The sequence below is a fragment of the Pyrgilauda ruficollis genome, unplaced genomic scaffold (genome assembly GCF_017590135.1).
Source record: "Pyrgilauda ruficollis isolate IOZ18807 unplaced genomic scaffold, ASM1759013v1 scaffold161, whole genome shotgun sequence".
Classification (NCBI taxonomy): domain Eukaryota; kingdom Metazoa; phylum Chordata; class Aves; order Passeriformes; family Passeridae; genus Pyrgilauda; species Pyrgilauda ruficollis.
Genome location: NW_024514876.1, coordinates 776,559 through 804,329, shown reverse-complemented (window position 1 = coordinate 804,329; position 27,771 = coordinate 776,559). Strand labels below are relative to the sequence as shown.

The window sequence follows — 27,771 nt, the reverse complement described above, 5'->3', positions numbered from 1 at the left end:
CTGGTCCGAGCCTCCCCCGGCCCCGGGACTGTCCCGGCAGCATCCCCGGGACTGGTTCCTCCCCGGCCGGGCGGGGCTGAGCCCCGGGGCCCCCCCGCCGCCCCGGGGAGGGTTCGGCCCGGCCCTCGGGGGCGGGCGAGTCCCGGGGCTATGAAAGGAGCCGCGGCCGCGCCCGCCCCAGAGCCGCTTCCCCGCCGCGCCGCTCCGCACCGGCGGCCGCCCCGGAGCCGCTGCCCTCACCATGGTAAGCGGGACCAGCGGGATGGGGATTAGGATCGGGACTAACATCGGGGCTAGCATCAGGACTAGGATCGGGACCGGACTGCAGCTCCTCCCGGCAAAGGTTCCGATTTCCCGGAGCGCCGGCGGCGTTGCCGACATGTGGGCGCTGGGTCTGCGGGTGCGCGGAGCCAACCGGGCCCCGAGAACGGCCCCGGGGCCCGTGGCTCCGTCCGGGGGTCCCGGGACACTCTGGGGGCTGCCGGGGCACGGGCAGCTCGGGACCGGGAGCGATGGCTCCCTCCACGCCAGCCCCCGTTCCGTGGGGAGCGGGAGACAAGCGGGAGCTTTGTGGGGGCGGCGGGGGGGCCGGCCCGGCTCAATGGGAGATTGTCCGGCCAGACCCCGCTGCCCCGGGCTCTGCGGAGCCTTTGTCCGCCCGGCCCGGCCCGTGAAGGCGCCCGTTGTCCCCGAGCCGGCGGCGAACAATGGTCCGGGGGGGCCGCGATTGTTCCTTTGTTCACGGGGCTGAAAAGCGCCTCAGTCCCCTCGGCAGCTGCCGCGGCAGAACAGCGGCCCCGGTCCCCGCCCGCGGGACAGCCCGGTGCGGGGACAGCCCGGCCCGGGGCTGCGAGAAGGAGCAGCGCTGCAGGTAACTCACCGGCTTCCTCCTGTGTGAGCACTTTGAGCCCCGAGTGTGCGGGGAAAGCAGCACGGGGGTCGCCGGGGAGCCCACAGGTCCCTGCTGCTCTCAGTTTGTCCCCGGCTGGGTGTGAGGCTGCAGCTGAGCCCAGGGCAGGCAGTGCCCGTGGGAAATGTGGGGTCCTGCTCCTGCTCCCAGAGCATTTGGAACCAAAACCCAGCTGCATCTTCTGGAATAAAGAGATGAGGAAATCAACATCTGAAAAGTATCTTTTAAAAACTGCAAAATGGAAACATTTTTCTGGGCCAGGCAGAGCAGTTATGTTTTATGTAAAACTTCTCGATTTTTGCATCGAAGGCAAAACTCACTCCTTGGGCATCACTCCCACGGTCCACTGGATCCCAGGCTGGGCTGGCCCACAGGCAGCTGGGGGATGGAAAGTTCATGTATTGACCCAACAAACAATGTCTGCCTCGTTGATGCCATTGAGGACTTGCACAGCTGAAGAAATCCCACGTTTCCTTTCAGTCCCGTGTTTTCCCAGGTCTACTGGGAATTAATCTGGGATTCCACTAACCGAAGCTGCTGGCAGGAGGGGAGGGACAGCCATGCCAGCTCCCAGAGGCATCTCCCGCTCGCTGTGCCAGCCACGAGTGTTTCATTTCCTCCAGCACTCGAGGTTTCACTTTCGAGTTCTGCCTTGCAGCTGCTGGGAGGAGTTTGGCTTTCCTGGAAGCCGTCTCAGTTGCTCTTCCCAAGAGGAGCCCAAATTCCCTCCTGTGAGGCGCTCAGCTGATCCTGACAGACAGCACCATCCTTGTGCTGCTCTAGGAAACAGCCTGGGAACAGTTTGTGATTCAGGTGAAGGGACAGGAGTGTGGCAGCTCTCAGCCTGCTGGGACTTTCATTTCCCCCTGGGCTCCTCCAGGGCTCACTGCCCTCGCATCCGGCAGCCACAGGTGTTTGTTCAACTGCTCAGACTAAATGTGCCACATGAGGAGCTCTGCCCGGGCTGGGGCTTTGTGGCAGCCTGAAAAACCCCTTCCTAGTGGGGCAGGACTGCAGCTGCCGAGGCCAGAGCGGGGAGCAGGGCTGAACCTTCAGCCCTTGGGTGGGATGCAGTGGATTCCTGCTGTGCAACCAGGCAGAGCAGTTGTGGGAGAAGGTGTCAGCTGAGCAGGGCACCCAAGTGAGGCAGTGTGGGGGAGATGCTCCCTGTGCCCATCCTTTCCACTAAAGGTCCCAGCAGGGCCACACTGTCTCTGGGGTTCCTGCCCTGCAAAGTGTTTTCTCCTTCCATTTCAGAACAGAGGTTTCTCCAAGAAGAGTCACCCTTTCCTGCCTAAAATATTTAGAAAAATGTCTACTCAATCAGCGAAAGAGAGACCCGAGAGTTTGCATTTCCCGTTCCTGGACGACGAAGACACCATCTCCACGCTGAAAGAATCCAAAACCTTTTTCATCCTGCGGGGCCTGCCTGGCAGTGGGAAGTCCACCCTCGCCCAGGCCATCCACGACCGCTACAAAGACGCCTGCAAGGTCATCTCCGTTGATCACTATAAAATTACACCATTAATAAGAAGCTCCATTCCCGAAGAGTACTCCAAGGTGGATGAGGATCTAGTTGACTATTGCAAACGGGAGATCAGCGTCATTGTTTTGGATGACACTCACCACGAGCGGGAGCGGCTGGACCAGCTCTTTGACATTGCTGACAAGTACCGCTACAAAGTCATCTTCGCCGAGCCCAAAACCCCGTGGCGCTTGGATTGTCCCCAGCTAAAGGACAAGAATCAATGGAAACTGTCTGTGGAAGAGCTGAAGAAGATGAAGCCAAGCTTAGAGAAGGAATTCCTCCCCATGTATTTTGGGTGGTTTTTGAGCAAAAGAAGTTCGGAGATCCTGAGGAAGGCTGGCCAGGCATTCTTGGATGAGCTTGGGAGTCTCAAAGCCTTCAAAAAGGAGAGTAAATACTGTATGTATTGATGTTCTCTTACCACATTCTTACCTGCTGATGTTAACGAGTCTGATTAGCTTCTAAAGTCAATTTCTAACACTGCCAACAAGAAAAGCTTTTTAAAGCTACTAACCTGGTGTTCATAGTTGACAAAGTTGCTTTTATAAGTAAAAATAAAGAGCTTTTCCCAAGTCTGTTTAGGTCTGGCCCCACAGGGCACTGAGCTCAGGTGGCAGCAGCAGGACATGGGATCCTGGGTGTCCCCTGGTTCCAAGGGGTTGGGTGGGAAAAAGGCAAAGGGAGAGAAATGGGAAAGGCTGAACAAACCACCAGGTTTAAGATGAGCCACGATGATGCACAGGAGTTTCTGGTTTTTGGCTCCATCTGCAGTGAGCCTGGGAGGAGGGAGGGGTTTGGTTTCCCACCCAGCAGTCAATGAGATGTGAAGGCTGAGGTAGGGAAGGGAGCTGAGATGGCACCAGGGCTCGTGGGTTGACCTCAGGGGGATCACTTTGTGACAGTGACGTTGTTTACCTATATCTGCAGTTCCTTCTGCTATCGAAGATCCCAAAATAAAAATAGATCTCACCAGCTACTTTGTGAAGAGGCCACCTGGGGTCCTGCACTGCACCACGAAATACACTGAGTTTGGAAAAGCAGCTGGAGCTGAGGAATATGCGCAGCAGGAAGTGAGTGTTGGGGTCCCACCTCCTCCCCACACCCCCATGTCCCCTCCCTCCCCTTTGGGGTGTCCATGAGTCTGGGAGAGGGTTGGGAATAGCTTTGATCTGACCCAAGAGGCCAAATATAGGGACAGGAACTACATCCACGTGGCCTGTGCAGAGAAAACTCCAAACTGTGGATACGGTGATTTTATTTCCTATTTCCAAACAAAACGCTCCCACTTTCCCCAATCAGACATGACTTCCAGCATCATCTCTGACAGCTTGACTGAACGATGATGAATTGAGGTATTTAGATCCCCAGATCAATTATTTCATAGCACATAAACCCAGGTTAAATATTGGAATTTGTGAAGGACAAAGACATTACCAGCTCCAGATCCACAGAGCTGGGACATCAGGCACTGACCTTCTCCTTGCTCTGGGTATTTTGCCTATGTCACAGCAAGAGCTGCCACGAGCAGCCACGTTGTCCCCAAACCTGGGGACAGTGAATCCCCCCCACAGGCACTAACACTGTCCCGTGTGTGTGTCCCTCTCCTCCAGGCCGTGAAGTCTTCTTACGGCAAAGGCTTCACCCTCTCCATCTCGGCGCTGTTCATCACCACAAAGACTGTCGGGGCTCGCATCGAGCTGAGCGAGCAGCAGCTGCTGCTCTGGCCCGGGGATGCTGACAAGATCCTGCCCACGGACAACCTCCCGCGGGGCAGCCGGGCCCACATCACCCTGGGCTGCGCCAACGGCGTCGAAGCCGTGCAGACGGGGCTCGACCTGCTGGAGTTTGTGAAGCTGGAAAAGGCAGGGAACAAAGGGGAGCAAGTGGGGGAAATTGGAGGAGGGAAACTGCTGTATTTTGATAATGGTATGTGGATGCTTGTCCTGTCTAAAAAGATTGATGTGAGGGCGATATTCTCGGGGTACTACGGGAAGGGAAAGCTCGTGCCCACGCAGAGCACCAACAAACGGGGCGCTGCCTTTAGCTCCTGCACCATCATCTAGGAGCACAGGCAGGGCAGCTCCTCGGTTTGTTTTTAAAAGGCAAGTAACTCCTGTAACCTTAAAAGTGTAAAGAGAAATAATTCTACCTTTACTAAAGTCAACCCTCCTGCCCACCCCAGCGTGAAGCCTCTGGGGAGTTATCAGCCTCAGCAAAGGAAGAAAACAAGCAACTCTTGACTGAAACTGTCACGGATTTTAATGTGAGTTTTGGAGGGAACCTGCTGGGGCGTTCTGCTTGTTTTCTTCCTTGGAGAAAGATCAACTCTGGGGCTTTTATTGCTTCCCTCTGAACCACAATCGTTCGATCTGTACCTGCTGGCACTGACCAAAGCCTGTCAGTCGCTGGTCTGAAGCCAAGGGAACTGCAGGATGTCCCTCCCCTCCCACACCCAGGGACTGACACTGGCCGTTCTGGCAGCTGATTACAGGGTCAGAACTAGCGAGACCCAGGCGTGGGTCACTCCTGTCAGCAGTCCTGTCCTTACCAAGGGTTTGGCCCCTAAGGACAGCCCTTGCTGAGGGCAGCAGGTCCTGGCAGCCCTAATCGCAGCTGCCCAGTGGGCTCCATCCCAGCTCTGGTCCCTCACAGCACAGATGCTCTGGGGACAGCCAGGAGGAGGGCACTGTGCCAGGTGATGCCTTAAAGACACCAACTTTGGGGAAATCAAGTGAAACACCAGGACAGGGAGCCAATTCCCTCCACCTGGGCTGGACCAAGCACCATCCTCTGTCCTGTAGGGAACAATCCTGCCTTGGCAGGGAGTGGAAGAGATGAACTAACATCTTTTCCATCTTATTTGATAGAAACTAAAATCATGTCTGAAGTACACAACTGGACTTCATGCAAGATTTTACTCCCTTCCTCTAATGCACTTGAATGTTAAGAGTTAGGCTGGAGTAACCCTGTAGTGTAAGAAGTGGAGGCACTGTAACCTTGTAACTCACGTCTGCTCGAACCTAAACCCCAGCTGGAAGTTACTGACCCAGCACTTGTGTCATTAAATGTGTTTTATTGCAACCTGGGTTTGTGCTCTGCCAGGCCCTGGCCCAGCTCCTGGGCATGGTTTAACACAAAGCTCCACTAACAGCCCCAGGTAAGGTCCCAGCTCGACCTCCTGCCCTGGCTCAGGGTCTGGGGAGCAGCAGAGTGACATTAACCCAACTAACACTGTAAATACTGACTGTGTTTGAGGCGTGGGCTGGGCTGGGGCTGGGCACAGCTCACCCCGAGTCCAATGTTGCTGGGGCAAGGAGCATTTCTCTCTGACTGTTGAGGCCAAAAGCAGGGAGAGCTTTGGAGCTTTTGTGGTACCAAACACAAAATACTTCCTGCTGATCAGAAGCAAAGGATAAGAATAAATTCTCATTATACCATAAAATAGTGAGCTATAAACCCACCCAGAGCACCTGTGACCCTTCTTGGAGAAATCCCTCCAGCCTTCCATACTGGCAGCAGCTGAGTGCCCAACGCTCAGCCAGGGCCTCTCCTGACAGAACCTCAAGGGTTTGTTCCACCAAAGCTCTACAAGGGATTTGCCAGCTCCTGCTCAGGGGCTGCCTGAGCCCACACCCCCAGTGCCCAGATCACTCCAGCATTGGAATACACAGCTGGAATATCTCCTTCATCTGCCTGTTCAAGAACAACAGTGACATTGTCGTCGTTTGAGTTTTTATTAGTTTGTACATCATATACAGTTTATAATAAAGTAAAACCGATTGCATATGGGTCTGCTCAGGCTGATTTCCCATACAAACACGGCATCAGGAGTTCTGCTAAGGAAGTAAACAACAAATATTCACATTTTTACCATTCACATCCTAGAAAGGTCCAAGAGGGACAGCTGGTACCGATGCGGAGCCCGGCTGGGAGAGGATGAGGAGTTTGGCAAAGCAATGGGACAGCGATTGCTCCATGCAATTCCCCTTTCCCCCCAGGGAAAGGTTGAGCTATGTACACTGAGGTAAACATTCCGAATTCCAATTCAGATAAATACGGCAGCACAGGGACAAGCTCCTCTCCAAGTGGCTTCGCATCGGTGCCTGGGTTTGTCCTGACTAATCCACAAAGTTGTGACCCACGTGCACTGGGGGGCTCTGGGTGCTCCCCCCGCGGCCCCTCGGATGCTGCCTCACCCACACTGTTCACAGGAGCCATTAGGGGACACTGGGGACAGGGCTGGGCAGTCGGGCTGGCATGGCAGCAGGGCTGCTCGTCCTGCTGGGCTCCCCAAGGATCCTGCCCTGCCGGGCCAGCCCTGAGCTCCAGCTCGGGTGCAGTGTCCCAGCTCCCAGCAACAGAGCAGAACTGTCCCTCCAAGCTCGGATCTGCGTGAGGGAAAACGCCCAGCACTGCTCCAAGAAGGGATAACCCCATCCATGACGGTGGGAGTGGGGAGAGCTGGGCCTGGCCAGGAAGGCCAAAGTGTTTCACATCAGCTCCCACAGTCATGCAGGGACCCAGAATGGCCCCACAGAGCCAAGGGCAGGGACAGCCACCAGCTATTGCCACCTACCCCTGCCACAGCCCTGCCACAGCTGCGAAGGGACTAGCACTGCTCCAGGGTGGGTGCAGCACACAGTTGTCCTGTTCCCTAGGGAAAAGGAGGGGAAAGGACAAGGCACGAATTTAAACAGGATGAAAACCATCCATTAGAAATAAGAGAATAGCTGGAGTTATTACTGAAACTGAGGAGGTCATTTGGAAATGGCAAAGCAGCACGTGGCCCAGCCCTGTGGCTGTTTGATGGCTGCAGGTCCAGGGCCAGTGTGGCTGCACAGGAACTGGCACCAGCCTCCATGTCACACACACAGCAGCACAGCAGCATCCACTCTGTCTCAGCAGGTACAGAGAGTTGAGGGGCCTGCTATTCCATGGATAATACTCTTGTACCTGAACAATTTGTCTTTCTCCCATTTTCCAACTTGCATTTCTGCATTTACAACAGCCAGCAGCACTGGGGATCCTGCTCACTGAACGCTCCCAGGATCAAAACCAAATCAGGTAGGTTTTAGTGCAGCCAAAGCAATGAAGAACCTTAAGAGGGTGGCCAGAACCTCCTGAATGGACTTCACAGCTTTCCAACCCAAACTCTGAGCATGGCCAGACAAAACCACATCCAAGGCAAAGCCTAACAGCCACACAATTCCTGATCTCCTTGCCAAAACTGCAGTCCTACAGCAGAGCCCCCACATGCCAGCTCTGCCCACAGCCACACTCCTCACACACTTCTCTTCACAACTTTCCCAGGGAAGCTGACAGCCACTTGCCAGCTCTCGAGCTGCTCAGACCATCTTCTCCCAACTTGGCCGGTGGAAGATGTCCCCTGCCACACCAGCCTGGTCTGGCTCTCAGCCACAGCACCTCTGCTCTTTCTAGGCCCTTCTTGTTGGCAGCAGCTCTCACAGCACCAGCCATTCCCCCTTGGAGAGCCCAGGCAGGAGCTGCCAGGCTGAGAGTCACACCAAAGCGTGTCCATGCCACCACAGCCCACCTCCTGCACCTCTGTGCGCTCTCTGTCCTTCTGGGAACAGCACGGGCACAGCAGCTCTTGAAGATGCTCATTTGTGGTCTCTGTGGCAAATCCCTGCAGCCAGTGGCCCCCCTGGGGCTGCAGGACACACAGGAGGGCTGTGAGCAGCTGGAGCACTGGCACTCAGCTCCCCTGCAGCTACACCCAAGCACGACCCCTGGACAATGTCCTGGAACCACCATGTGTGGAGGCAACACTCCAAGCAATGCACAGCTGAGTCCATTTTTTGGAAAATGCAGAGTTTTGTCTCCCCAAGCCGTGCTGGGACACGGTGGAGGTCACAGTGCCACTGGACACTGCTGCTGCCCTGAGGTGCCAGGTGCCACCAAGCCCTGCTCAGCCCTGCTCTGTGCCAGGGGGAACAGGGACTGCACAGGTCCTGGGGCACTCTGGGCTAGTGGGAAGTGTCCCTGCCCATGGCAGGGGGTTGGACTTGACAGCCTTTAAAGGCCTTCAAGCCCAATCCATTCCATGGTTCCATGCATTTGCCTTCACCTTGATTCACGTGCTGTAGAAAGTCTTGGCACTCACCATATGAATATTTAACTACATTAAATCATGCATTCATGTACAGGTTATAAATAGCTGCTGTATACATTTTCTCTCCCAGAAGCAGAGCCATTCCACTCCTGTGCTCCAAGGAACGGGCTCAGTCAGCTTAGAGAGAAGGAAGGGAGGAAGGAAGCTGGTCACACTTCCCTGGGGCAGGGGAAAATGAGAATAAACCCACTGACAGACACAGAACATGGCTCTGCTCAGCAATGAGACACTGAGAACAGCCCAAACTGTACAGTGACATCAACAAACACACAGGACGAGATGTCATGGAACCAAAATTCCACTAAACTCTTGTAAACTCAGATTACAGTGCCAGGAAAGCTGGGGAAGCATCAGTGTGCATAGACCAGTATTTCAGTTCCCCACGTATTCACCACTTCAGAGCCTGAAAAGTGCCAGGCCCCAGCTGCTCTGGGTGCACCTGGGTGGGTCCATCCCTCACACTGGTGTGAAGGATGGCAGATCAAACGTGGGAGAGTTGGGTTTTGAAAGTATTACTCAGCCCTGGTTCACTTAGAAAGCTGAGTTTCAAACGAGTTATTCTGCAGTGCTAAAATTTAAGCCCTTAAATTTTCCCTCTGTGAAAGCAGATTGTCAAGAATCCTGACCGAACACCACAGCAGGACCACGACAGCGCTGGGACCTCGTGGTCCTGCGCCAGTCCCTGTCCTGCTGGAGGGCACACCCAGCCCTCGGGAGGAAGACAAAGACCTGGCACTCCGAGTGATCACCTCGAGCAATGAGCTCCCTGCAGTGCTTGCTGTGCTGCGGGAAGGCAAAGCAGCTGTTACACAGAGTCACTGGGAGGTTCTCTCTCACAAACACCCGTTCTCTGAGCAAACTCCAGCCTCCAGCGGCCCCACACTGCCAGGGTCAGCCCAGGACCTGGCCACAGCCCCTCTGCTCCTCACTGAGCACCAGCCCAGGACCCCCAGCCACGGCCCCACTGCTCCCCTCCCATCCCAGGCTGAGCACAACCTCCTGGGACTGGGCCTGACAGCACCAGGCTCCAGAACCCTCAGACAGGAGCTCACACAGGGCACCTGGACAAGAAGGTGCTGCCCATGCTGTGGAGAAAAGGGGGGAATCCCAGGAGCAGAGCTCTCCCCCAGCTGAGACCCTGCTGTAACACCACCTTTCAGGTGAAAATCAAACTGCTAACAGGCAGTGCCCCACACCAAACCCACCAGGACACAGCTCCAGGCCAGAAGCTCATCCATCCCTCCAGCTCCTGTCCTGACACTGCACAAGAGAAAGAACAGACTGCCAGTTCAGAGCTGGACTTTGCATTTTCTTGCTGCTTTGGAGGAGTAAATCACTGCCAGAGGAAAACCACTCAGCCAGGTTAACTAAACACACAGCTGCTGCACATCCCAAACCACCCAGGATCCCTGCCTGGAATTCACTTGGCATTGAAAGACTCACCCACATCATGGATCAGTAACAGGAAATCACACATCAAGCTCAACAAAATCAAGTTTAGCACAAATATAAAATATTCAAGTGGATTAATTTAAAAAAGTACAGTGAAGGAATTCAGCCCAGAGCAAATTCAATATTCCCTTAAACAGGACAATCTTGGGAACACAAAGCCCTTAATTCCAGCTGCATCACAGGGAATTCTCACATAAGCTGCTCTTTGAACTCTAAGCAGCATTTCTCTGATACAGAATTGTAAGCTCACATGTTATCACAGAAGTTTAATGCCCAAGTGGGCCTTGCTGGGAGAACCATGGAAAAAAATAAAAAAAAAAAGAAATAAAAAGAGCAAAGAAGCCAGGCTTGCAGGTGAAATGGGATTGTACAAAACTGGATTGAGCCTTGGCAGTATTTCCAAACGATTAACATAACTTACAAGTTACTCCAAACCCTGGACATGCTGCTTTGGAAGCAACCAGAACAAACCAGGAATTCTTTCTCCCTCACACACGTGGAGATTCTGGGAAGATTCCAGGAAATCCTTCGTGTTGAGGGGCAGAAGCAGCTGAAAGCACGGGCCAGCATGGAGGGACCAAAAGATTCAAAGCTTTATTTTTTTTTTTTTTTTAATAAAGTTAACAGTAAAACAAAATTCACAAGCCTTCCCCTCCCGAGCTGGTTTCCTCTTCACACACACAACACACAAACAGAGGCTCCAACCCAGAAATGAAACTGCTCTAAGGACAACGAGACGTGATGGAGGAGGAGTCTGGGGCTGTCCGTATTCGAGGTTAAAAGAAGCAGATCAGGTATGTGTGGTTTGATTTGTGTTTGTTTGCTTCTTAGCCAAACTGGAAAAAGAAATTTCCAGGCCCAGAAGCTGAAAAAGAAAATGGAAGATAATCAGGACTTTTCAAATCGAAATTGGTTTAGTGTAATCCTAAGCAGCACATGGGTGGCCAAGCCCACACACAGCTCCAGAATGAGGAGTGCCCAAGTTCGTGGCTTTGGAACCCAGAAGAACCAGAACCAGCTGACACTGTGCAGGCAGAACTTGGAAAGAGCTCTTGGATTTGTGCAACAGCCAAACGCTCTCCTGAAGCAGCAGCACATCCACTGGGAGCCCCAGCTGCCCTGCCAGGGGATCTGTGTACTCACGATTCCACGGCTGGAGGAGAACATCTCACCTACCTTCAAAGCTGAAGCCCCCTGGCCCGCTGAAGAAGGCCTTGAAGATGTTATTTGGATCAAATTCTACAGGGAAGAGAAGGAATTCATGAGCTGCAGAGAAACAGCCATCACATTCCCACAGTTCAGGAGCTGTCAGCTCACTGAGGCTCCAGAGTGTCTCAGAAGGGGACACAGGGCTGGCTCCCAGCACCTGGGGCCATGTAGGGACCACAAACAGGTAAAGCAGCTGTCCCAGAGAGAACCTGCCACAGGGCAGCCCAAGGATCTGGATAAGCAGCATTTAGGGACTCACAATGGCTTTTTACCACATCCTGTGACAGATTTCTGCCCCATGGCAGCTACTGCCCACCAGCTGAGCCAACACCCAGCAGTGTCCCAGCCTGCTCCCAGCTGCAACCACTCAGCTCATGCCAATGTTGTCAGGGACTAAACCAAGTAAATTCATGGAACCATTCCCAGCAGCAGGCTTGCTTTAGGCAGATTCTAAAGGGTCTGATCTTGTGGCAGGCTGCAGAGTGTTGTAAAGAACACTGACCTCCCATGTTTAATCCATCCTCTTCCAAGTCCTGCCCGCTGTCATAGCGGGCCTTCTTCTTGGGATCTGACAGGATGGTGAAGGCTTCACCAACCTCCTTAAATTTCTTCTCCTCTTCCTTCTGTACTTCTGCACTTGCTCCACTGTGTCGGTCTGGGGATACACAACAAGCAGAAAAAACTTTTAATTCCTAGTGCAAATGGATAATGTTAAACACTCCTTCCCAGATCATCTCCAGATATTTGGGGTCAGAGCTGCTATTTCCCAGAAATTCCCTCTTCCACGCACATTAGTGCCTCAGTGATGGCTGCACAGGGCACGTAAGGACAGCTGGGGGTACCTGGATGGTGCATTAGTGCTCGTTTCCTGTAAGCCTTCTTGATCTCATCTTCAGAGGCGTTTTTGTTCACCCCCAGGATTTTGTAGTAGTCTTTCCTTTTGCTCTTTTTCAGTTCCACCTGTGCATTCTTTAGGAGCTGCTTGTGTTCTGGAAAGGAGCACAACACCAGGGGAGGAGTTACACCATCCTTTCCACTTCAGGCCACTCAAAAAGCAAGGGCACAGTCAAGACAGGAACCAAAACCAGACATTCTGAACCCAGTGCACTGCCTCACACACAAGTTGAATTATCACCTCAGCATTCAGAGCTGGCAGAGAAACCAGACCAGAGACACGGATTTCCAGTGCTTCTGAGGGCTTTTCCAAATTGTCCTGCTGGGGTATTAGGCTGCAAATCACAGCATATTGTGGGTGGAAAAAAGGAACAACAAAAAAATTACCAGTTCAGGGAAACTTGTGCACACACAGAGTGCTCTTGTGCTCACCTTTTGTTTTCTCTGTCTGATAAACCTTCTCATAGTCTCTTACAGCATCTTCATACTGCTCTGTGTCCATGTAACTGTGGAAAGAAACACAGGTGGCCAAGGTGTCCTTCACAGGAACATCAGAAGGGGTTCAGTGCAGGCTGTCTGGGTGGAGGTGGATTAAGAGAAGTGCTCTGGACTGCAGCAGATCAGACCTCAGAGGAGCCCTGACACTTGTGGGAAACCCTGTCACAGCAACCTGCACTCTGGGCTCCAAGAGGACACTGTAAACTCCTTTGGCAGCACAAGTTCTGCTTTAACGACCTGATAATTCCAATATGCAGCTGCAGGAACTGATCCCAGCCAGATCCTTGAGCTCCAGGAAGCTGGTGCAGGGTCAGAGCTGGCACAGAGCTTCACAGTGACAGTGCTGGTCAGGAGTGACAATCCTGGCACCTCCAAGGGACACGTGTCTGTCTCTCACCCCTCAGCCTTACTCACACATTGCCTACTCACTGTAACTTAGCAATTAGAGATGGAAAAGATTGAAAAAGACCTCCAAGCTCAATCTCTTTTCCAACCACTGTAAACCTGCAATTGCAGACATGGAGAGGGGCTCTCTGGGACAGAACATCTATAAACAGTCAGTGTCTACAAACACAGTGAGCTGAGTCAAATTTTAGAACAAATCCTCCCTAAATCCTGTTCAGATCATATATGAGGAAGGATTTCCTCACTGAAAGGGTGGTCAGGATTGAAACTGGTTGCCCAGGGTGGTGGTGGAGTCACCATTCCAGGAGATGCTCATGGAACAACTGGATGTGGTACTCAGTGCTCTGGTCTACTGCACAAGACTGTAATTGGTCAAAGGTTGGTGCCAATGATTTTGGAGGTCTTTCCCAACCCAAATGATGCCATAAATACACCATCAAGAGGCAGTGCCAGACCCAGGCAGGCAGGAGAGGCCAGAGAGAGCTACCCCCATCTCCTCAGAAGCACAAGGAAGAGGAATAAATTCAAAGCTCCACCCCTTCTATTCAGTCAAGCTCCAGATTTGTGATCCTGTCCCTCAGAGCTGCCAGGAGGACACTGGTGCCCCGTGCCAAGGTGTACTCACCACTGTGCCCTCCTCAGGTAGGCTTTGACGTACGTGTCGTCCAGCTTCACCGCGTTCGTGCAGTCGTCGATCGCTTCTTCGAGTTTCCTAAGCTGCAACATCACACACAAGAGAGTGAACCCCACACAGAGAACAAACTCTGCACCACCACTTCAGGCTAATGAAAGGTGTGAAGGATCTGGGAAAATCTCACTGTTTTCTGGGTCTCTGTCTAGGATTTTTTTTTTCTGGTTTCCCACAAATACAGAGCTTTTGTTCAATGGGAAAAAAAACCAAAAAAAACATCAGAGGCTTGGCCAGTGACATGACAGAGCTATGAGGTGCTTCTGTGTAAGAAATGCACTCAAAACAAGGGCCCTTCTGATAACAATCCCAATTCTGTGTCCAAACTAATTCCTGGGCAGGAAGATAAACCTAAAAATATTTAAAATAAATCTTTTTTAGAAGAAGTGTTGTTTGTTTTCAGACACAAACATGGAAGACATGCATTATGTGGCCTCCAGCTCATCCCACTTCCCAGGTTTTGGGAACAGCCTGTGTCTCTTGACCAGGTAGGGGTGTCTGGGGAAGCAGCATCAACACTGGGGCAGCAGAGGAAGGAAAATGCCCAGAGGACACAGGGTGGGAATTGGGAGCACTGTCCCATGACTGGCTGTTTCTCTGGATAGTGCAGGACTAAAATTCAACAGCAAACTGAAGAAGTGTCATGGGGCTTTAAATTAGGTTGTTTTGTTTTTTGGATTTTTTTTTTTTTAACATAAAAACACAAAGCAAGACATGATTTATAAAAAGAATAGGAAAATAAATCTGTTCATTCCTGGGAAGGAAACAAACAGAGACAGGGGTGCTTTTTGCTGACTAAGATAAGGCTGAAGCATGTCCCTCCTCTCCCTCCCACTCTGTGCAGCCCAAGTATTTCAGTTTTGTTTCTGCAGGAGTCAACTGCTGGCTGTTGGGAACTGATCCAAGTATTGTGCAAGCACAAAACCCTGAAACACTGCCCATGGCCTCAGAGATGCAGCTGCCCAGCAGCCAGGGGAGGCTGTGCTTTCCAGAATAACTGATCTGTGGTTTGTCACTGCCATGGTGAGGGATATGGCAACAGCTACCTGCCAGGGGACCGTCCCTTACCTTTGAATTAACCGTGCCCCTGTTGCAGTAGAGTTTGGCATTTGTTTTGATATTATTTGGGTCTATTCCTAGTGCCTCTGTGTACAGTTCATATGCTAGTTTGTAGTTGCCTTTCTTGAATGCTTTATTCCCATCTTCCTTCTTCGCTTTAAGTGCTTTGGCATTCTGAAAGGAAACACACCTGGGTAAGGACATGAGGTCAGGGGGGAGGACACCTTGTTCTGCCTGACAAGGGTCCTGAGACACAACAGTTCTGCTCTGCTTTCACACACTGCTGCAGGATACAAGTCACAGCCTTGCTCCAGCAGCTGAAATGATCTCACTTTGCCTTTCCCCCAAGAGAAGCACTAAGGAACAGCCAGTGCCAGTTCCAGGCATCCTCCACAGGAAAAAGGCTGCCTAATTTTTAAGAAGGGAACATGACAGTGCAGTAAATTTATGGATTAAAATAAAAGGACCAGGAATTCACTTTTAGAGAACACATGAACAGATTTAAAGTCAGTCGAAGAACCACACCAGGGAAGGAGCAACACGAAGGAACAGTGCTAAATGAAAGTCAGGGTATTTGCCTGGATATTGGATCTGAAAGTCAGGAGGTCCTTTAAAACCAATGTATCTGGTTTTATTGCTGCTCTGTCTGACCAGGGAACAAAGAAGAGTGAAGGGGAGGATGCTTCAAAGTATCTGCTGAGAAATAGTTCCTAGGAGCATGGTTTTATCTGAGGCAGCAGCTGGCTGTCTTTGGGAAGGGTTGGACACACTGCCTGCTCCTGGAGAGCTGGGAAAGCCAATTGTGGTATTTGCTGGGTCCCCAGGACGAAGGAGGAATTGAGAATCTGACTCCATGTTCTTAGAAGGCTAATTTATTATTTTATGATATTATATTATATTATATTAAAGAATGCTATACTAAACTATACTAAAGAATAGAGAAGGCTTAACAAGATACTAATAAACTCATGACAGCTTCCAGACTCCCAACACAGCTGGACTGTGACTGGTCATTAAGTCAAAACAATTCACATGAAACCAATCAAACAACCACCTGTTGGTAAACAATCTCCAAAGCAGCAAAACACAGGAGAAACAATCGGACAATTATTGTTTTCATTTTTCTCTGAGGCTTCTCAGCTTCCCAGGAGAAGAAATCCTGGCGAAGGGATTTTTCCAGAAAATATGACAGTGACAGCCAGCGATGAGGGCGGGAGAAGGGATTGATCCAACAGAACCAAACTACGTGTTAAGTAAAAAAAAAACCCAATTCCTGGTGATTTTACAGCCCCATCTCCAGCACTTACCCGGCAGGCAAGACAGGCTTTCTCGTGGTCAGGGGCCATCCTGAGGGCCTGCACGAAGAACTGCACGGCCTTCTCGATGCAGTCCTCGTAGTACAGGCACAGCCCGCGCACGTACAGCGCGTCGGCGTTGGTCGAGTCCATCCGCAGGATATCACTGCAACACAGCAACAAAGGACATCCTCCCTGCTCCTGCTTCCTCCCCAGACACAAGCACTCCCTCCACTGAGGCACCCTTTGGTTGAAGCTCTGTGTGAGGAGGCTCCCGGGATGAGCGAAGAGATGTGAATCTTGACTTTACGTTTTAGAAGGCTGATTTATTATATTATGATATATGTTATATTAAAATGATCTATTAAAACTATACTAAAAGAATAGAGAGAAAAGGATTTATCAGAAGGCTGGAAAGAACAAGAATGGAATGATAACAAAGGCTCCTGACTCCCAGAGAGTCCGAGCCAGCTGAGTGTGATTGGCTGTTAATTAAAAACACCAATCACAGATGCACCTGCTGCATTCCACAGCAGCAGATAGAAATGTAAACAATAACTTTCTTGAGGCTTTTCAGCTTCTCAGGAGAAAAAATCCTAGCAAAGGATTTTTGATAAAATATCATAGCTACAGTACCCAGGTATTTTAACAAGTCTGTGGTACAGAAAAGGCAAAAGGACAGAAGACTCCTCGAGCAGGACGGTTGGTGTGAATGGGGTTTGGATGCAGCTTCCCATGAAGATTAATGGGGATAAATTCAACCACTCCCTCCTCATCACAACATTTGTTGGATAATACCCTTTTCCTGACCCAGAGATGGGGCAACTGAGAGGCATTTAAAAAAATTTCATTTTATTTATTTAATTTATTTTATTTTCAGTCTTATGTGAAGGGTGAGACAATACAGATAATTCATGCCATCACAACCACAATCCAACTATTTCCTAATTATAATACACTATAAGGGTTTCTTGGCTTATCAGCTTTTTGCCACACCATGCTGTAAATGCCTTAAAGGCATTTACATCATCTAAAATTACCCCTCGTGGGTCCCACCACAAGGCATCTTGCATAGTTCTATTTCTCCAAAATATCTAGTCTTATTTGCAAGGCCATCTTTTGAAACTTTCTTCTAGCTCCATTTCTCTCTCACCAATATCTGTCTCAAAGTTTTGACAGTTTCTCAGCATTTCTTGTCTCAAAGATTCCATGTGGATGCACACTGTGTGCCTTCTGTCAAGCCCTAAAAGCTCTCTACAAATCCATTTCCCACAAAGATGCACTAAGGAATTTTTGTATTTTCTATTCCCTCACTTATTCCATGCATGGAGCACATAGAGCCAGGACACCCAGCAGGTTCTCCTCAGCCCCAGCCCTCAGAAACTCACCTGGCCACAGACTGTGCCTCGGGGTACCGGCCCAGCAGTGCCAAACACTCAGCCTTGAGGATCTTGAACCGGTGACAGGCGGGAGCGAACTCCAGAGCACGATCCATGCAAAACACAACCTGGGGTGGGAGAAAGCACAGCCCTGAGCACAGCAGAGAGCCAAGGGCCTGCTCTGAACACTTGAGGTTTGTCTTTGACCAGGAAGGTGAGCATGCACACACCCACCTGCACTGCTGCTGGAGACACATTGCATTGGAAAATTTTCCTGCTATGCTTTTCAAAGTGCATACCTTTTTCAAAGGTTGTGCTATTTTCCTGCTAGGCTTTTCAAAGTATATACCTTTTTGAAAGGTTGTGCTATTTTCCTGATGTGCCTTTCAAAGTACATATCTTTTTCAAAGGTTGTGCTTTGTGGGTCAAGGTCTGAGGCATCTGCTGTGTTACTGTGACAGAGCACTACAAATGACCCCAGGGACACCTGTAGGAGGTCCATCCCTTTAACTCTTCTAAATTGCAACCCTAAAGAAAGGGCCAAGAAGGACAATCCTGCCCCTGTTTCCTGCAGTATAGAGCCATGTGGGAGGAACAGAAATTCAATAGATTGAGACAGTTTGGACTGGACAAAACACAAAAAAGTACAGTGTAAGGACTGATCTTCCACTGGCCTGACAGCCATGGGCAGGGTGAGCTAATGGGTCTTTTCCATCCCTGCACTCTGGTGGGGACATCTGGGCAAGAACGGGGCATTGTTCCCCAAGGTTCATCTGCTCCTCAGCCCGTGACATCACGGGCTCCTGCTGTGGGAAGCACTGTGCTCCAGAGCCAAGGGCTCCTGGTGAGGCAGGAGCAGCTCTCCACAAACAAAGATCATGTTTCATGTTAGCCTCCCCAGTGAAGTGGGACTGGGGAAGTGAGGGACAGATGCAGATGCCCAGGACGTGCCACACAGGCAGGGCAATTCCTACACAGGAAATTCACATTGATCACACATCCCATTTGCTCCTTAGAAACAGGTGATACAAAGCTGGGATTTACCCTTCCAAAATCTTGAGCTTAACCTAAGAGTAACCTGAACAATGAGCTCAATGTACCAGACATTCTCTTTCCTGGGATAAATCTGAGCCTTACATGCATCCACAGCATAGAAACAGTTGCAATGAGAAGTGCTTGGTGCCTTTCAGATTTCATGTTGTCATTTCTTGTTCTATCAAGTCAGTACCAGCTGCATCCTGCTACAATCCTTGGGAAGAAAGATTTGGAAACTGTAAAGAGAACGCCCCATGCAGATCTGCATTCCTCCTTGTATGACCTGGCACACAGCACGCCTTTTTTAATTTTTTTTTTTCTTTCAAAGAGTTGAGAAAGAAGAATCCTGGATATGCATTTCAGGAGCAAAGCTGCTAACAAAATCTGTCTCAAACAACTCAATCATGACTCCACTCACCCTGCAAAGCAAGCAGTGACAGAGGGTTGGCCTGAGCCAGTCGCCTCCTCACTTGTCCTTTGGCCAGTGCTCAGGGAGCACGAGCTCTGCCACTTTCAGAGCTGACACAATTCACCAGCCAGCCCTGCTCCAGGAGATGTGGCACAGCACTTCCAAATACCCAGCCAGGAAACCAGCCACACACCTGCCTGGGCCATGTCAAACACACCAGTTTTTGTATCAGACCACAGCAAACAAGTCGATCTCACCTTCCTGAAATCCCGTTTCTCAAAATCCACTTCAGCTATTTTTTCATACTCAAGCACAGTCGTGGCATTCTTCAGCTGAAAGACAGAACACACAAGTGCTGCAGGACAGACTCTGCTCTGAAATGCCACCAAGCAGCATTTGAACCGCCAATCCCTGAATGTCAGAGCCAAAACTACTGCAGATCATGGATCAATAATGCAGGTGACATGAATGCTTTTCCCAGCATTAAATTCGGTTTGAAATAAAGTGACTGAACTGAGAGTCCAGGAAAATGTACCCTGTGAAAGAGATGCAACAGTGGCAGCTGCCTTACACCACCATCCATTCCTCCTTTGGCCAGCTCAGCCTCCTGAGCATCTACTGGGCACAGTTCAGTCTGAGGATCCTCTTACCTCCTGCTGTGCCTGGGTATTCTTATGATCCAGTTCTAAAACTCGCTGAAAGCAGCGGCTGGCAGCCATGGCATTCCCTAGGGAAAGGTGGCACTTCCCTTCCCGGAGATGGCCCTGGGAACACAGAGAAAAGGGATTTGCAAGAGCTGTAACAGGTGCAGACAAGGGACTGAACGAGGTGCTTGAAGCTCTCCACGTACCCGTACAAAGCTGTCGTCCAGCCTGACTGACTGCTGAGCATCCTCCAGCGCTTCTCGGAACCTCCCCAGCATCATGAGCGTGGCAGCTCTGTTCCCATAATAACTGGCATTATTGGGACACGTATCTGGAGACAATGCAAGGCTCATTATCAGCGTAATGCAGCAGCTGCACAACTCGTGGCACTTAAGAACATTGGCCCTGACTGGCATTATCGATCTGGTGACATTTCCCAAGGTAATTAAAGCAGGCAAGAGGTTTTCATTCAGCATGTGCTGTCAGAAACCCCACTGGTGTGTTTGAAATCAGCAACCAGCTCCAGTTTTAGACATGGTGTTCAGTAAAGATTGATATTATCAGCTGTTCTCACCTATGGCTTTTGTGTAGTAGTTGAATGCTTCGTTGTAATCTTTCTTGGCATAGTATGCATTTCCCTGCTCCTTGAATGCCTCTGCTTCTCTGAAAGGAAGCAAAACACCACACTTTCAGAAGAACTGAGCACCAGACAGATTGTGACCATGATGAGCATTTGACCCCCAAGCAGTGTAACTGTTTAATGCTCCAAATTTAAGCTGGCTCTTGTGAGATCTCCTCAGCACCCCCCATTTCCCGCTGGCTCCCAGCTACTCCAGCATTTCACCTGGGATACTCAGCAATATTTCCTGGCCAAATTTTACAGGGATGCAAGAGAAGCCTAAAGCCACCTTTGAGTCCCCTCGGAGAGTCCAGCAGAACACCCTGGTATGGAGTTCATCCAACAGCCCCCTCCTGCAAGGTGCTGCACCTCAGAACAAAAGAGATAGTGCTGGCTCTTTCAGGAGTCCCACATACTCACAAACCAGAGCCAAGAACAATTTCCACATTCAAAAGACAGCTAAATCAAAGAGAAATATGGGTACAAGCCTGCAACAGAAGCCTGGCACTGCCTTGGCAACAGGTCTAGAAATAGTCCTCACACTCAAGAGCAAGCATTTGCAGAGACAGTTTGGGACATTTAAAAACACACAACATATGGTTTAAAGCAGCTTCCCTTAAACTCTCGAAAGCAAAGCTTCCCCTGAGGGAAACCAAGGCCCTTCTCTTCCCTCATGTCCCTTCAGCCTTTCACCTGCACAGGGCAAGAGGGAGAGCACATCACAGTGATGGAACAGCAAATGTGAGCAGTGCTCAGCAGGCTGACCTGGGAGAGAACAAAGGGAATTGTGTTGGAACAAGTTCCCATGTTTTCAGCCTTGCTCAGGCTGCCATTGGCCATTCCCACACAACCACCTCATGCAGGGGTTGTTTTCACTGAGCCATCACAGATTTCCCAGCTGGCAGAACAATGGACACTGGGAGCTGGGAAGTGTGCTCTTCACTTTCAGTTTTAAGTTTTGCTGTGTGCTACACCCCAGCCGAGTCCAGCCACAGCTCTGTGGGAGTTAAACCCTGGGAGGAGATGAGATGGGTAAGAACTGTGGCAGAGCAAGGGGTAGCACACACCCACTGCCCCCCAAGAGCCTTGTTCTGGCTCAGCTCCTCCCACCCCTGCTCCAGAAAATGATGAACTGGCCCACTGGAGATGGGAAACTGCCATCCCTCCTCTGCCACAGCCCTCCCAGCATCACAGCTGAGGCAGGTGCTGCAGCCTGGCTTTTCCTCAAGTACCCACCAGAATCCCAGGAGCTCTGCACTCTCCCAGCTACACTGATGTGCAACAATGATATGCCCTGGGGTGGATCCATATCACAAGCATGAGGATGCAAACTCTGCATGATTAAAATGTTTCCAAACACAACCACCTTTTTTGAATATTACAGATCAAATATCTAAATACAGTAGAAAAACTACTCAGCTCTTCTGCACTTTTGGAACCTGGGCAGTAAAGAGTTTCACTGTTCTCTTGTTTTGGTAATTGCAAATAGAAAAGAAAATCACAGATTCTATGAAAGCTCCTTCCCTCAGGTCTTTGCTGTACAGTTTAAAGAAATGGGTGAACAGTCTTAATGGCAGAACTTACCTGAGTCACCACCACAACCTGTCCAGCACAGTGGGCTGAATCACAAATCTTTTAGCCATTTTACCTGTCCTGTCATGAGCAATTACCATCTAATAGACACAGCTAAAGGCTGGCTGCCAGAGCACCCCATCTGCCACAAACTGCTGGGAAGAGCTGGGAAAATGGGAGAAAGAAAACATAACCCTGGCAAAACCAATTTTCAGAAAGCACCGGCACTGTGAGATGCCAGAGAAACACTCCCACACAAAGATTACTGTTTTCTACTCTTTTTTATTGGTCTGTCTTCCTTTTAAGCATTTTAATGCAGATCAATGTATCAACAAGTCACAGAGCCTCGGGTGACTCTGGCAGAAAGGAGAGCACAGGTATTTCTGCTGCTCACATGGCCTAAGGCTTAACCATGAAGATTGTGAAAGCAAATCACCTCTGCAGCACGAAGGCAAAGGACCTGCTGGAGCTGCCAGGCTGGGCTGCAGCTCCAGCACCAGGACAGAAGCAGCTCTGCCCTGTTGTGCCCTGATGACATACAGAGCACACAGCCCTTGTTTACCATGGCTCTGGCTCCAACAAGGAGAACTGCAGCCCCTGATCTCACTGGGGATTGTTTCAGCCCAACAGATGCTGTGGCCTGAATGAGCTCATTCTGCCTCCTGCGCTGCTGGGGCCTGCACTCCCCACTTGCTACTTTTGACACTGAAGAAGAATCGTGCTTTGCTAAAATACACCCCCAGCTGAATGGGTGCCTTTGTGACGGGGTTGGTGTGTTCACTGGGCTGCTCCATGCTGGACACAGAAACAGAGAAGAGCTGCACCAAGGAGCTGGGTAAGAAGCTTGTCTTTCATCACTCACATGCACCACAGGCACAGGAGGGGCTGGTGGGAGTGACTCTTTTTGCAAACTAGGCAATTATTTTTTTCTCTTTTATGGTATTTCTCAGCCTCTCTAATACTTGAAGCACTTTGGTCCCAGTCACCGCAGAGAACCTGTCACCACAGAGTCATTTGGGTTGGAAAAGCCTGTGAGATTTTAGACACCAATCACCACCTTGTTAACCAGACCAGAGAGCACAGAGTGTCATGTCCAGTCACTCCTCGAACATCTCCAGAGACAGGAACTCCAACTGCTCCCTGGACAACCCTTTCTGAGAAGAAATTCCACCCCATGACCAACCTGAACCTCTTCTGGCACAGCTGGAGACCAAGGGAGACCAGCAGCAGCTGCATGTGCTGATGCTCCCTCGCACACTCAAGCTCTGAGGATGGAGCTCGCTGCCTGCCTGGGGAGAGAGGAGCCAGCACAAGGCTCCTTCTCCTCCCCATGCCCTGTGAAAGCTCAGTCCCTGTTCGTTCCCAGCACAGCAGCTCTGGGAGAAGCCATCCTGTGCACGGTGACACAATCCCACGCTTGCCTAACAACTCCTGCCTCCTCCTCAGAGCTTCCACACGCTGCCCCCGCTCGAGTGCCGATCGTGGCTTCCACCTCCCACTCCAGCTCCCAATGAGACTCCTGCAGACACCTGATTTTCTGTCATGGGAACCTTCAGGGATCTGTAACCCAGCAGCTCTTGATCCAGATGTGCTTGGCACAGCCCCTGGGCAGGGATGTGCCAAGGCAATACCACCAGTGACAGAAATCCAACACCTAAGCAGGTGGCAGAGTCACTATCTCCCAGCTCTCCTGACCCTCACTCCCACTTCACTGCTTGCCTCCATTATGAAACGGTGGCAAAACCCTAAAATAACCAGGATTTAAGGAAGGCTCCAAAATCCTATCCTGACCAAGTAATCTTTCCTGTTATGCTCTGGCAATTTTGTGCAGTTCTTGCAGAGGCTTTTCCATCAATAGGATCTGGTGCCTTTATCAGGCATTTTTGGGGGTGAAATCCCACCCAGATTCTCAGCTGTCAGATGTGACTCAGCCGCTGGGGTAAAATAAGTTGTGTGATCTCAATTCAGTTTACAGCAGGCAGATGTCTAGAGCTTAAAATTAGCCATCATGTTTGCCCCTGGACATACAATACCCTCCCCTCCCTTCTTTCAGGACTTGGAAGAGAAACAAAACACTCCAGAAAGACACACAGGGTGCACTTTAGAGACCTGTCCTCAGGTGAGGTTTGACACTGAGTGAGGACTTAGGCATAAAGGAATATATATTTACAACTTCCTCATGGGGGGCTGCAGAGGGGCAAGCAGTGAGCTCTTCTCTCTGGTGACCCCTGGGAATGGCCGGAGCTGGGTGAAGGAAGGCTAGGTTGGATTTTAGGAAAAGATTCTTCTCCCCCGGAGGGTGTGTGGGCACTGGGACAGGCTCCCTGAGGCAGTGGTCACACACAGTGGTGTGTGACAGACTGCTGTGCCCTGCTGGGCAGAGCAGAGCTGATTCCTGGCACATCAGCTCCCCCCAACGCACAGACACCATGGCAGAGACTCCACACAGCCCCCAGCTCGGGAAATCTGAGTCTGGACATGAAAATATCTACGTGAATGGGCCAAGGACTCACCCATGGAAACGTAACAAAGGGCTGCCTCGAGCCTCCCCAAGAGCAGAGCTGAACCTGAACCCACAAGGTGCTCAAACCCTCAGAATGTTCCTCATAACCGAGGGCAAACTCGGAAGGCCAAAAGAGCCACAAGGACCAAAATATGCCACGAGAAATCCAAGAATTGACCCAAACCTTCCCTGCAGCCACGAGTGAGAAGAGCAGCCGAGCCCCAGCTTTAATTGTGCCGTTATGTAATTCCCGGAGCTCAGAATTAACCTAATTCCCAGCAATGCCCCCATCCTGCATGGCAGGGCCACAGCATAACTTTTGTGAAAATCCATGGAACGGTCTAGAATCACCCTGAGACTGCTTTTTTTTTGAAGGAAGCAATTCCTTTTGAATGAAGGAAGCCAACCAGCTTAAGAATTCCACAGGACAACAACTGCATCTACATTACGATTCACCTCAAAAAAGCACATTTCATGTTAAAGAAATAGGTTGAAACTGTAGGTATGGATCACCTTTTCCTACTGGATAAAACAGCTGCTTAAGTTAGATATTCAAATACTCTGCAGATGCACAGGGAAGCAAACAACTACCCAAGTACCTTGTGCTGCTTCTGGTATGACCATGAGATCACAAAATAATTCCAGATGAGTAAAATGGGTTTATCACCTGGGAAACCCAAGTGTCCATTTATGGGCAGAACAGGAGTAGGAGAGCCATTTCCAGGTTATCCCAGAACGACCTGGTGCCCCTCAGATGATTCACCCCCTCCTGCCAGCGCTGCCACAAAACTGGCCAGAAATTACATCTATTCTAGAGGAGCCTCGCTGTGATACACCTCACTCCATGCACTGGAAAAGCCTCTTGGTGCTCACCAACACCTGACAAGCTCCAGGGAACACCTGCAGACCTGGCCAGTGACCTTCAGCCTCGCCAGGCCAGAACCTCCAGGACTCTGTGTGGGCCACTCCGTGCTCATCACTTTGCTGTGGGAAATGTTGATGCCCCCAAAGAGGCACCAACACATCCCAAGCCTGCAGCAGGGGCTCTGCAATCTCCTAGCAGTATTTTCCAGACAGCTGGAGGTTTTTTAACAAAACAAAGTTTCCATATGTTCCAGTGCTGAAGAAGGAGGAGAAAGATCCAGCCTGGAGCAAGCATGGGAGCCAGAACTCAGAGGTGCCAGGAAGATGACAAGGAAATTCTCCCTGGCAAACCTCCAGGGGCCCAAGCTCACAAAGCAGCTGGGAGCAGGGAAAAACTGTTCCCATGGGTGAGAAACCTTTAAAATTAATGAAGAAACAAGTGAGGCCCAGTCCTGCTCATCAGCGGCTCTGCCCTGGCGCACCAACGGATAAAATTAACACAATTACATCAACACTTTCTGCCAGGACCCCAACAATCCATGAGGCAGCAGCAGACAATAATTATCCTGTGACCACACTCCATTCCTGTGCCCTGGACACCCTGGGAGCCCTCTGGCATGTCTGCAGCTGCTTCAGGGCGTTAGTTACAGCCATTCTGAAATGCAGATCTCCCCTTTTGCTCATTTTCTAACTTTCCAGTTTTATTAAGCTACAGAAAACACAATTGTACATTTGGACAAAGGTGAGTCCTAGAGCAAAATATCCATATTCTGCTCTACTGTAATCCCTAAACTGGACATGGAACCCTCATTGTTGAGTTATCCTAAGGATTTTGAAAAGGCTTCCCCTTACTTTTGCTGATTTTTATGGAAGTGAGCGCAGATACACCCCAAAGGCTGCACCAAATCAGTGTGTACCATGAGGAGCTCACCCAGCTCTTACCTGGCCTGGGATGCTTCACAAACACCTGACACCTTCTGAGCTCCAACTCCACACCAATAAAGCAGTTATTGCTCTGATTTCCACGAGAGCAACTGAGCTACCACAGTGAAACAGGAAGGGCTGGGGTAGGGAAGAGGTTAATGCACAGAACTGCAAAGAAATCGGGGTGTGCAGGGCTGGCTCCCCCAGAGCAACACCAAGGAATTAGCTCCCGCCCATATGGATCCATTTTAGCAAGGGAAAGGTCCAACATTCCCAAGAGAACACGAAAAGGAAACACTGTGAAAGCACCTAATGAAAGAGAACAGGAGCTGGAGGTCACTACCTGCAGACACCTGTGCCTTCAGCCAGGGTTTTACCTCTGTGAATTTCCACCGTTTCAAAGGCCACATTTCGCTTGCCCAGAGGGCAGGGATGTGCCCACACAGGCCCGTCCCAGCCCCGCAGGCTGGGCGCTGCTCTGCGAGCCCCAAGTGCCTCTTCAGCAGCTCCTCCTTTCCTGCTCAGCAGGATCTCCCCTGGGAGCTGCTCCTCGGGCCTCAATTCCACAGATTTCCTTCAGCCATCAACGGGAGCCTGAAACCACCACTCCTCAGAGGCCGCTTTTGGGTTTGTTTCCTCTTCTTCATTCCACTGCATCATCTTCCAGAGCAAACACCTCAGCTCCTCCAGGAACAGCTCTTTCCTTCCAGGGATATGAACCCAGCACCTGCCACTATGGAAAACCACTGGAGTTTCCAGGACAGGGACCTTCCCACAGCTCCTGGGGGGAAAACGTGTGGGAAAGGTGGGGATCCCACCTCGCCCTGCCTCAGGCGACACTGGCAGCTCCCCCGGGCACAGCACGGACAAACCGGGAGCTCCGGGATGATGGAGCATTCCCGGGGCAGCGCTCTGCATCCTTCCCGTTACCCACAGCAAGGCAGGATGGAGTCACTCGGGGCAGGCTTCAAACGGAACAGAACCGGGAGGACGCGGGGACGGAGCAGCAAAGGGTTCAGGAGTTTGGAGCCTCCTCTTCCCACGAGTTTAATCCTCCCCTCCCCAGCGAGGGGGAGGACGCTCCCCCGGCACCGGTGAGGCTGTGTGGCCTCGGGACACTGCATTTCTGGGCCACCCCGGTAACGGGGGGGTGTTCTAATCCCGGAGCTCGCTGGGACACACCGGCACCGCAAATCCAGCGGCTCCCGGGCCCCGCCGCGTGCGGCCCGAGGCTGTCACCGCCCGCCGGGCCCCGGGGCGCCGCCGCCCCCGGCCGGCCCGCACACAGGACTTTGCCCGCGGGGTCCGCCCGGGCAAGGACCGACCGCAGTCCCCGGGCGCGCTCCCGGCCCTGCCGAGCACCGGCAGCCGCCCCGCACCGCGGCCGCGGGCCCTGCGGCACTCCAGCCTCGCCGGGCCGCGGTGCGCCCACCGGGAGGGACACGGGCCGCCCTTTCCCCGCCCGGACCGCCGCTCTACCTGCGCGCCTCCTCGTCGCTGTCGGTCTCGCCGGGCCCGTCGGGCGCCGCCATGACCACATCGCACTCGGCCTCGGCCGCCGCCGCCGCCGCCATCTTACCGCGCGGGGCTGGGCCGGACCGGGGCGGGGCGGGGCGGGGCGAGGGCCGGAACGGGCGGGACCTCCGCCGGTGGAGCGGGGCGGGGCCCGACCGGCAGGGGGCGCCCGCGGAGGAGCCCGGCGGCGGCATCGGGAGGGGCCGGTACCGGGAGGAGGGCGGAACTCGACCGGG

The 27,771-nt window shown here is 51.6% G+C and overlaps 2 protein-coding genes across 3 annotated transcripts; one reads left to right on the top strand and one right to left on the bottom strand.

The window, feature by feature from the left end:
• The first annotated feature begins 185 nt into the window (after positions 1-185).
• Positions 186-6,222, top strand: LOC121351093 (2',3'-cyclic nucleotide 3' phosphodiesterase). The gene is made up of 4 exons (XM_041462956.1): positions 186-244; positions 2,168-2,837; positions 3,366-3,508; positions 4,049-6,222. Exons 1-4 carry the CDS (start codon positions 242-244, stop codon positions 4,499-4,501), a joined length of 1,269 nt encoding a protein of 422 aa, XP_041318890.1. The 5' UTR covers positions 186-241; the 3' UTR covers positions 4,502-6,222.
• On the bottom strand, positions 6,159-27,625 carry DNAJC7 (DnaJ heat shock protein family (Hsp40) member C7). Of its 2 annotated transcripts, XM_041462954.1 has the most exons (14): positions 27,500-27,625; positions 20,113-20,201; positions 19,745-19,869; positions 19,545-19,658; positions 19,152-19,226; positions 17,460-17,578; positions 16,084-16,237; positions 14,786-14,950; positions 13,655-13,746; positions 12,559-12,632; positions 12,075-12,221; positions 11,735-11,887; positions 11,200-11,262; positions 6,159-10,888 (listed from the first exon to the last, which is right to left on the bottom strand). In XM_041462954.1, the coding sequence occupies exons 1-14, from the start codon at positions 27,592-27,594 to the stop codon at positions 10,851-10,853; spliced, it is 1,503 nt and encodes a 500-aa protein (XP_041318888.1). In that variant the 5' UTR covers positions 27,595-27,625; the 3' UTR covers positions 6,159-10,850. The 2 variants fall into 2 exon arrangements, with proteins under 2 accessions (XP_041318888.1, XP_041318889.1); XM_041462955.1 differs by lacking the exon at positions 20,113-20,201 and having other exon boundaries at positions 27,500-27,620.
• Between the last annotated feature and the right edge of the window lie 146 nt (positions 27,626-27,771).

Excerpts from the sequence above, each read along its gene's own strand:
- LOC121351093 (XM_041462956.1), top strand. Across the intron at positions 2,838-3,365 it reads CAAAAAGGAGAGTAAATACT|TTCCTTCTGCTATCGAAGAT; the intron begins GTATGTATTGAT and ends CTATATCTGCAG. Across the intron at positions 3,509-4,048 it reads AGGAATATGCGCAGCAGGAA|GCCGTGAAGTCTTCTTACGG; the intron begins GTGAGTGTTGGG and ends CCTCTCCTCCAG.
- DNAJC7 (XM_041462954.1), bottom strand. The coding sequence starts at position 27,594 with ATGGCGGCGGCGGCGGCGGCCGAGGCCGAGTGCGATGTGGTCATGGCG. Across the intron at positions 19,659-19,744 it reads TGGACGACAGCTTTGTACGG|GGCCATCTCCGGGAAGGGAA; the intron begins GTACGTGGAGAG and ends CTGTGTTCCCAG. Across the intron at positions 16,238-17,459 it reads GAGGCACAGTCTGTGGCCAG|TGATATCCTGCGGATGGACT; the intron begins GTGAGTTTCTGA and ends GCTGTGTTGCAG.